The 9,903-nt window shown below is 47.8% G+C and overlaps 1 protein-coding gene and 1 long non-coding RNA gene across 2 annotated transcripts; one reads left to right on the top strand and one right to left on the bottom strand.

The window, feature by feature from the left end:
• Positions 1 to 635: 635 nt before the first annotated feature.
• On the bottom strand, positions 636 to 2,366 carry Sowahd (sosondowah ankyrin repeat domain family member D). The gene has a single exon (XM_027930985.3). The coding sequence runs from the start codon at positions 2,166 to 2,168 to the stop codon at positions 1,188 to 1,190; it is 981 nt and encodes a 326-aa protein (XP_027786786.1). The 5' UTR covers positions 2,169 to 2,366; the 3' UTR covers positions 636 to 1,187.
• Positions 2,367 to 2,378: 12 nt separating this feature from the next.
• On the top strand, positions 2,379 to 4,119 carry LOC114089217 (uncharacterized). The gene is made up of 2 exons (XR_004618706.1): positions 2,379 to 2,482; positions 2,738 to 4,119. It is a non-coding gene; the product is annotated as an uncharacterized lncRNA (long non-coding RNA).
• Positions 4,120 to 9,903: the final 5,784 nt, after the last annotated feature.

Here is a 9,903-nt window from a genome sequence, read left to right as displayed (position 1 = left end):
AGGACTGGGCTGAGAGGGTAACAGTCCATTGAAGGATTCCCCAAGCCCCCAGAGGCACAGTGCTATTTTTAAAGTGCACTGTTCTATAAGGCAGCATGGCTCTCTAGTCACCAACTGCTTTTCCCTCCTTTCAGGCTGAGTCATCTCTCTGGTGTTCTGTTTAATTCATGCTATTTCTGAATGGGAGCAATTTTCTAAACTACAACTTGTGTATTAAACTTGATTTTTTTAAAGACGTGGGCGAGGAAAGCCTTATCTTGGGGGAAAATAGTGCCAGTGGGTGTGGCTCATTGGAGGGCACAAGTCAAGTAAATTACATGACTCATATGAAATATCAGAAATTTGTAGACTTTTCCTTTTTATCATCTAGACATGACAAGTCCACTAGGGTGAGACTTGCACACCAGGCCAGACCTGAAGACAGCTCAGGACACAGGTGACTGTATCTCTCATCAGAGCCAAGACAGAGGTAGCCCCTTTGGTGCACAGCTCTGGCAATATGCTCTGAGAATGAGACCCAGAGCCTGCCCTTGGATCACTAGCTTGTGGCTGTGGGTTGACCACCTCTCCCTTGCAAACATATGCACTCCCCCCCACACTGTGGTTAATAAGGGAAAACAAAGTCAAAGGACAGCTTTGTCATGTGAAAGGAAAAAACATTCCACTTTAATATGCTTAAGAAGTCATCCGTGATACACTGAAACAGGTACCAGTAAGGCCTGGGTAGTCTCAAGAGCCAGAGACCGCCTCTACCCGCACAATGAGATTCATTAATGGCAGAGTTAAACAGGCAGTTAGGCGTTCCTCTGCATCAATGGTTTGCAATCTTAACTCATTTTTCTAGTGAATGTTTCCTAATAAACAGCGCTTCCGCCTGCCCAGCATGGCTACTGGAAAGCTTAACTTTCCCTCTCCCAAACGTGACCATGCTCCTTGTTCCTAAATCAGTCCGGTAGCCCACTTGGTCCTCGGCTCTCTCTCAGGGGTTGCCCTAGGCCCTGGGTGCCTCTGGCCAGTGGCTGCAGCAAACCTGGGGCAGGTACCTGAGTTGGGCCCAGATGGGGTCTGCCCCTTGCAGGTCCACGCTGTGTACAGGAGCTTCTCCTTCAGTGGGACCTGGGACAACCAAGGATAGAGGCCTCCCCATAGCGTCGCGGCCCCTCCAAGCACTCTTGTCTCCATCGTCCTCAACGATCTTGGAAGAAGGGGAATAGGTGACGGAAAAGGCCCTGGATTTGTGCCACCCGGCTGCCCGCAGTGTCCTTCTCTCTGGCCCGAGGAGCCGCGGCTCGGGTTTTTGTCTCGGTGGTTGTCGCGCTCGTTGCGCTGGGGGTCCGTCTCAGCGTCCACACAGCGCTGCCGCTGCCGCTGCTGTTGTTGTTGGCGTTGCTGCGCTCGCTGCTGCGTGCGGTCTCCCAATCCTCCGCTCCCGACAGCTCACGCAGCCTCAGGGGTGCGTTGGACGGCAGGTAGTGGCAAGCCCGGTGGCCACTGTGGTCTCGGCGAGTGGGGTCAGCGCCCAGGGCGCCCACCAGCACTTTGATGACCATGTCGTGGCCCTGCAGAGCCGCCAGGTGGAGGGGCGTCAGGCCGCCGCTGCCTGGGACGCTCACGTCGAGCGGCAGTCCCCGGCGCTGGGCGAAATCATGCACCAGAATGAGCTCCTCGTGGCGTCCGTGCTTGGCCAGCCAGTGCAGCACGGTGTACCCCGTGATCGGGTCGCCTCGCAACAGCAGCCCAGGCTCAGCCTCCAGCAGCTCCTGAAGCACCTCAAAACGGCCCTCGGCGGCCGCCAGAATCCACGCGTGCTCCCGCGGTTCCAGGCACAGTCCGCTGCCGTTCGGCCCGCTTGGCCCTCCGGGTGCGCCGGGGATCGGCTCCTCGGTGCGCTCTTCGGGCAGCCACCCTGCGGGAGCCGCCCCCTGCAACCCCAGCAGCTCCCGCAGAGCTCCCCGCTTGCGCCCGGAGCCCGCTCCGGAGAGCATCAGCGAGCTGTGGGAAGGGAACTCCCGGGAGGCGGCGGCGACGGCGGCGTTGCCCCGGTACCTGTCCAGGCTGCTGAGGTCCACTCTCGAGGGGCGGGGCTGCGGGGCGCCCCTCAGGTTCTGCCCGGTCCGCGTGCGAGAGGCCTTGGGCGCCGGGCTCACGACCCCTCCGGGCTGGGCCATGGTCTTACAGTTGCTGTCACGGCCGTTCCAGCGTCTAGCGTTCGTTGCCCTTCCCGGGCCCCACAGGGAGAGGAACTGGCGCTGGCGGTGGGGAAGGAAGCGGCTTGAGCAATTGGGCTCAGAGGGAGGGAGCAAAGGAGGGGAGGAGGAGGGAAGGAGGGAGGGAGTAAGCTCGGGAAGGCCCCCGCGTGGGCGGTGGGGGGCGCCGGGGGAGGGAGGGCCAGCTGTCCTCTAGGCAACTCGGGCTCCGGCGCCCTGGGTAACAGCCACCTCCGAACCCCCGGGGCATGGGCGGCCCCGCCCCAAACAGCCAGGTGAGCTCCGCAGCCCCGCCTCCGGCACTGCGCGGGCAGCGGAGGGCAGGCGCGTGGGCGGGGTGGGAGGCAGCCAGTGGCCCTTGTAGCCGGAGTTCAGAGCATCCCGGCAGCTGCTGGAGAAGAGGTTCTAGTGCGCCTCCTCCCTGGAGGGTTGAGCTCGCCGCCAGACAAGGCCTCGGAGAGCGAGATCTTTGAGCTCCAGGGCGCTCGCTTCCCACCCCCTTCTTTCGCCCTTCCCTCTTATCTCTCCAGGAATCTCCCTGAACTTTGTTCCTGAGCCGCCTTTGTCCTGCGCCTAGCATTCAGGGAGGCTGTCTGGTCGCCCCATGTGACTCGGGTTCCTCTGCCCTGCCTTTTTCGTGACCTTGATCCTCTCCGTAGAAATGGGCGCTGCCTTGGAATTCCTGCGGAGACTTCAGAGAAGACTTTCCAGGGAACTGAGAAGGGGTATTCCCCTGCCGCCCCGCGGCTTCCTGCTCCACTCTCAGCCTTCTTCTCCACTCCTCTCTCATTAACTCTCAGATTGGCTTGGAGAAGCAGCTACAGGTGAATCCGAACCAGCGCCACGGGAACGCCCCACCCTCTTCAGAGATGCTTCCTGCTCTTTCCCGAGGGACTATTTCTGCAAATTCAGAGCCTCGGGCTTTTGAAAAAGAAGGATATTTAACACCCCTCCCCAATACCGCGGAATTGTACCCCAACCCTGACCTTGCTCATAATACCAGCCTCCTCTTTATTCTTCCCTTCCCCCAAATAATGATAGTTCTTGCCTTCTGTACCCTACCATGGTAAGGAGTTCAGTCTGTGAGCAATAGGGGTCCATAGAAGGCACTTGAGCCAGGAAGGGCACAGCTATGATTAAGGTTGCGTTATAAAGATGATTCTGGGAAAGGCAGAGGCAAGAAGCGAGAAGACTATTCCAGCAGTCTAGACTAGATGGGGTGGGAGTTCTCACCAAGGCAGCCCACTCCAACTGGGCCTAATAGTGGCACCAATGATGGTGTCAGAGGCTTTCCTCCTTGATCCTCAAATATCTGGGCTCTAAATACCTTTCTGACAGCTTATACATTTGTAATTCATTTTGAACATTGACCATGTGCCAAACACTGTGCTAGATGCTTTATATATGGTAACTCTTAATCCTCCTAATGACCTTAGGAACTAAATATCATTACTATCCCCAGTTTGCAAAGAGGTTAGACCACTTAGTCAAGGTCACCCAGCAGGAAGTGGCAGAGCAGGTCTAGGTGACGCAGTAGCTTTTGTTCTGGCACAGAGGAACTGGCATTCAAGCCAGGCTTATCAACTGCAAATCACCCATGCAAGCCCCAAATTCCAGCCAAATGGACAGTTTGCCCCAACTTGAGCTGATCTTCTACTTGCTCTTCTCTACCAGGAACTCTCTCCCTCATAGCTTCCGTCTAGTGAAGTTCTCTGTCTTTCAAGGTCAGCCTCAGTGTCTGCCTTCTCCAGGCGGCCTCTGTTTACCCTGGCTCAGAGTGATGCTCTTGTCCCCCAACCCTCTATTTCAACTACTCCTTTGGCACCCAGCATAGGTGGCCTTGTTTTATATTTCTCTCCTCTTGCTCTTCTGACATGTCAATTAAACTATAAACTTTGATGAGTATATCATATTATCCTTGTGCACCTAGTAAGAAATGTTTGTTACCTTGTTGTGATTTGACAGTCTGGGAAAATGTGGTACGTGTATGTGTATGTTGGAAAGATGCATCCACAGCCAGAGCCTCCATGCCCACTCCCATATCCCTGCCTCAAACTGACTCTGCAGGATACTAAAAGCAACTCAGATTTGGTCAATTCATAAAACTTTTTTAAAAAGTAGTGATTAGGGCTGGGATTGTGGCTTAGTGGTAGAGCACTTACTTAGCACCTGTGAGGCACTGGATTTGATTCTCAGCACCATATATACATGAATAAATTAATGGTCCATCAACAACTAAAATTTTTTTTAAAAAAATAGTGATTAAGTGGGTTCTTCCTTGGGCTAACTGACCAAAGCCACCTCCTGGTCTTTGCTGACTCCTCAGAGACCAGGCCCAGAATGGGCCCCAAACTTTCAGGCTTTCATTTTCAAAATGAGCCCTAACTGACAAGCAGCTACTTCCGTTGCTCTGGGAACTCCCCTCCACAAACCCAAATCTGTAAACACCAAACCACACACATGCACACATACTTCCAGAATATGCAAACAGCTGCAGCAATATTTTTTTAAATCAAAATGCCAACATGGAGAATGCAGCACGGAAGAATGCTTGGACTATTAATTTTCCTCACCACTAAGCAGGCAATTCCTTTCGTATCAGCACTAATAATATCTCTGGTTCCAGTTCAAAGACTGTAAAGGCAGCCAGTCCCCATGACACATGTGCCCTCGCTTAACTCTTTTGAGGCCAAAGCCACAGTGCCTCCCTAGAAACTCATTTCATTTTACTTAGCAAGTACTTTCTACCTCAGGATACCAGTTGGATACACTGTTCCTGAGCACCCCAGCATCCATCTCTATTTCAGTGGAGAGGGGCTCTGGAATTTGATGTCAGGGAGTGAGATAAAGGGAGAGTGAAAATAGAACCTACTTACAACTCAGATGCCAGCTACCTGAAGTATCTGCTACCCATTATCATCATTGTGTGTTTGTGTGTGTGTGTGGTACTAGGTGTCAAACATAGGGCATGCACATGCTAGGCAAGTACTCTACCACTGAACTACTACTCCAGTCTGCTAATCTTCCAAGGGAGTGAAGTGACACACTTCAAAATCTTGGAAATGACGTGTATTTGGTGTTGCACACCAATAATCCCAGTTACTTAGGAGTCTGAAGCAGGAGGAACCCAAGTTTAAGGCCAGCCTGAACAACTTAGTGAGGCCCTGTCTCAAAAAATTCAAAGGGTTGGAGATGTAGCTCAGTGGTAGAGCACCTCTGGAATTAATCCCCAGTACCAGGGGTTCAGGGGGAGCTGCAGAAATGACCTCCCAAAAAGATATGGGCTGGGTATTTACATTGCAGATGGTAGTACCTGGTGTTTTGTCCAAGTAGCATCCTCTCTAATGCCTTTATGGGTTTATTTACAGATCCTGGACTATTAGAACTAAAAGAGATCTTGGCCGAGCATGGTGGCGCATGCCTGTAATTCCAGCGGCTCTGGAGGCTGAGACGGGAGGATCATGGGTTCAAAGCCAGCCTCAGTACCGATGAGGTGCTAAGCAATTCAGTGAGACCCTGTCTCTAAATAAAATACAAAGTAGGGCTGGGGATGTGGCTCAGTGGTTGAGTGCCCCCGAGTTCAATCCCCAGTACCCACCCCTGCAAAAAAAAAGAACTAACAGAGATCTTAATGTTTCATTGATGTTCATTTTCCCAAAGAGATGGCCCAGACACAGAAACTTAAAGCTGAAGTATTAAGTGTACATCGGAAATCAATCTTGATATAGAGAGACAGCAGCTTAGAAATATTATTGGAAGTCAGTGGGGAATTATAATTGATCTTAAAAAATTTAATTTACATGCAACTTCTCAGGTACCTGCCCCTAGGGCAAAGCCAAAGGCTTGTGTATCCCGGTCTGCTAATGGAGTTTGCCAGTGGGGTTTATGGACTCAGAAAAATCCATGAGTGCCCAATGGGCAAGAGAAAGATGTATGGAAAATGGGAAGTAAATCTGTCAGGCTTTCATAATCTTCAGGGAACATCCTTGAGGTTCCTATTTGAGAGGAGATCTAATATTGAATACCTTTTCCTTAGACTATGTACCAAATCATATAGTAGACACTTCACAAATTCTTTCCTAGTACTTCAGAATTACTTTGTTCCTCAGTCTTTCAGTCAGGTCTGATATAACCACTAGGAAAAAAATTATATCATTTTGAGAGCTGGGTAACTCAGAATAGTGGAAGGTGGTAGAACCACTTAGACACATATGTGAACCATGTGACCAGAGCTCAAAATGACTGAGGATGAGGTGGGCAGGGAACAGAAAGAAATCTTCAGAGCTGAGTGGAATCAGGAACTTGCCTAAGACTCAGGCTGAAACTGCTTGACTAGAACCCATTGGTCAAGCCTGAGCCCTGAGTGTGATAAAAATTTTTTTTTCCATTTCACATTTGATTGATTCTTGGATTAAAAGAATTCCTATGTCCGTGTAGGAATACATGACCAATGTAATTCTACATTGTGTACAACCAGAATAATGGGAATTTATCATCCATGTATGTATAATATGTCAAAATACATTCTACTGTCATGTATAACTAATAAGAACAAATAAAAAAATAGAAATAAGATGATTAAAAAAAAATAATGCCACATCCTGGAAAAGGCCAAATGTAGTATCATGTGTAGACACAAGAGGGCGCTCTAACCAATTAGCAATTGAGGAAATCAGAAAGACCACGCAGGTTTCAACCTGGGAGGAAAGAGGCATGGTAGGCCCTTCCTTGCTGTGAATGCAGGCTTGTACCCTGAATCAGGCTGCTCACCCCTGGCCCTTAAGTAACTACATGGAAGGAGGTACTAGTACCAGGGATTGAGGTTTGAAGGCCAGATGTCATGTTGGAGAGAATGTGAACAATCTGGAAAGAGAGAAGATAGTGAACTGTACAAAGTGGTTCCTCATTTTATTTATCTATTATAAGAGGAGTTAGTTGGCTTCTGTAATATGTAAGGCTTAGAGTAATACTCTCATGCTTTTCAATGTGCTTTCATGTATTGGGGGTGTGGTGGGATCTCACAATGTTGCTCAGGCTGAACTCAAGCCATCCTCTTCCCTCAACCTCCCCAATGTTGGGGCTACAAACACATACCACCACTCCCAGCTGTTTCACATTTTAAATTCTCTCTTTGATCGTAGCAGTGAACCTGTGAGGTATGTAGAGACCACAGTATTTATATCCAATTTATATGAAGGGTGAGAGATTAAGGGACTTTCCCAGAGCCAGATGGCTCAAAAGTGATAAATCAGACCCTCCGTTTCATGCAGCCTTATGCATATAGGTGCAAGGGACAAAGACAGCTCTCAGAAAAATTGTGCAGTGAATGTTGTCCTCAGTGCCTTCAGCCTTCCATTTCTGACATTCAGTCATCTGGTGTCCCAGATTGTCCAATAGAGCACTGGCTAATGAGTGCTTACTGAGCACTTAGTGACTGGGAGGTCCTGTGCCAAGCATTAAATAAATATGCATTATGCTACATGAATGTTCACAGCAGCCCTGGGATTCACAATAACCAAAAAAAAACAAAAAACAAAAACAAAAAAAGGGAAACAATCCAATGTCCATTGCTATGATTTGAATGTGTCTTACAAAAATCCATGTGTTGGAACCTTTCCTCAATATGGCATCCAAGAGGTGAGGTGTAATAGGAGGTATCTGAGGCATGAGGGTGGAACCCTCATGAATGGATTAATGCCTTTCTCTAGGGACTGGGTTAATTTTCTTTCTTTCTTTTTTTGGTTTGTTTTCTTTTTTGGTACTGGGGATTGAACCTAGGGGGGCTTAACCACTGAACCACATCCCTATCCCTTTTTTATATATTCTTTAGAGACAGGGTCTTGCTAAGTTGCTGAGGCTGGCTTTGAATTCACAATCCTCCTGCCTCAGCCTCCCAAGCCACTGGGATTACAGTCATGCGCCACCGTGCCCAACATGAGCTCTTGTTCTTGTGAGATTGCATGAGTTGCTTTGAGAGTGGGTTGTTATAAAGCAAGGCTACCCCTTGTTTTTCTCTTTTGCATGTATCTCTTGCCTTTTACTTTCTGCCATGAATTGAAGCAGCATGAGGCCCTCATCATGTGCTTGGAATTCCCAGCCTCCAGAACCATGAGACAAAGTAAACCTTTATTCTTTATCAATCATCCAGTCTCAGGAATTCTGTTTTAGCAATAGAAAATAGATTCAGAGAAAATGTCCATCATGACATGACGATATCAGTATCCATGAATGGATAAATGAAATGTAGTATAGCCATACAATGTAATAGTATTTGACCATAGAAGGAAATGAAGAGCTAGGGAAGTAGCTCAGTGGTAGAGTACTTGCCTAGCATGCAAAGCCCTGGGTTTGATCCCCAGCACTGCAAACTATAACAAGAAAAGAAATGGAAGTATTGACACATGCTACAACCTGGATGAACCTTGCAAACGTTATGCTAACTGAAAGAAACCAGACACAAAAGACTCTTCCAATTCCATTTACACTCGATGTCCAGAAAAGGCAACTCCATTAAGTCAGAAAATAGGTAAATGGCTGTCAAGGTAGGCATGGGGGAGAGTGACAGATGATGGGTATGGGTTTCTTTTGGGGTGTTGAAAATGTTCTGGAATTAGGAAGTGGCAATGGTTACACAAACTCATTCATGTACTAAAAGCCACCGAAATGTATACTTCAAAGTGGTTAATTACATGGCATGTGAACTATATCTCAATAAAGCTATTGAGATATAGTTCACATGATATAAAGTGTATTATCTCTCTTAGTCTTTACAACTCTAAGAGACTGATGAGAATCTGAGGCCTATTGAAGATAATTGGCTGTGTTCACTCTGGTAGGAACTCATCCAAGTTTGCCTGATGCTTTTTTGTTTTTATTGTTTGTATGCTGGGGATTGAACCCAGGGCCTCATACATGCTAGGGAAGTGCTCTGCCAATGAACTACACCCCCAGCCCTTTTTACCTTTTGTTTTGAAACAGGGCCTAGCTAAATTGCCTAGGCTGGCTTTAAACTTGCTATCCTCCCACCTCAAACTCACTGGAATTATAGGTATGAGCTTTTAACCAATTAGTTACATAGCCTCTTATGCATCACTCATACAGGGGATGTTGTAAAAGCCAACACTCAATCACTGAGGACTTCTTATGGGCCAAGTACTGTGATAAACACAATATTTATGAAGTGAATATTAAAGTTATGGTTTCCCAACTTCTTCTTCTTCTTCTTTTTTTTTTTTTTTTTTGTACCAGGCAGGGATTGAACTCAACCACTAAGCCACAACCCCAGCCCTTTTTATTTTGAGACAGGATCTTGCTAAGTTCCTGAGGCTGCCTTTGAACTTGCAATCTTCCTGCCTCAGCTTCTTAAGTTACTGGGTTTACAGGTGTGTGCCACTGCACCTGGCCTAATTTTTTTTTAGATGTCTTTTCACTATGTTGCCCATGATCTTGCCACCTCAGCTTCTCTAGTACCTGGGTCTGTAGGAACACCCCAGCTACCCCCAACTATTTTGATTGTATGTTCTTATAATAAAAATATTTATAGCAGGTATTCTCAATATTTGAGTGTTTCATAATTTCAAAATCATGTGCATAGGGCTGGGTTTGTAGCTTTGTGGTAAAGCCATTGCCTAGCATACATCTAGCCCCTGGGTTCAATCTCCATCCCCACCGAAAAAAAAAAATAATAATGTATGTA

Source organism: Marmota flaviventris, chromosome X (assembly GCF_047511675.1).
Source record: "Marmota flaviventris isolate mMarFla1 chromosome X, mMarFla1.hap1, whole genome shotgun sequence".
Classification (NCBI taxonomy): Eukaryota; Metazoa; Chordata; class Mammalia; order Rodentia; family Sciuridae; genus Marmota; species Marmota flaviventris.
This window is presented reverse-complemented; position numbering and strand designations above follow the sequence as displayed.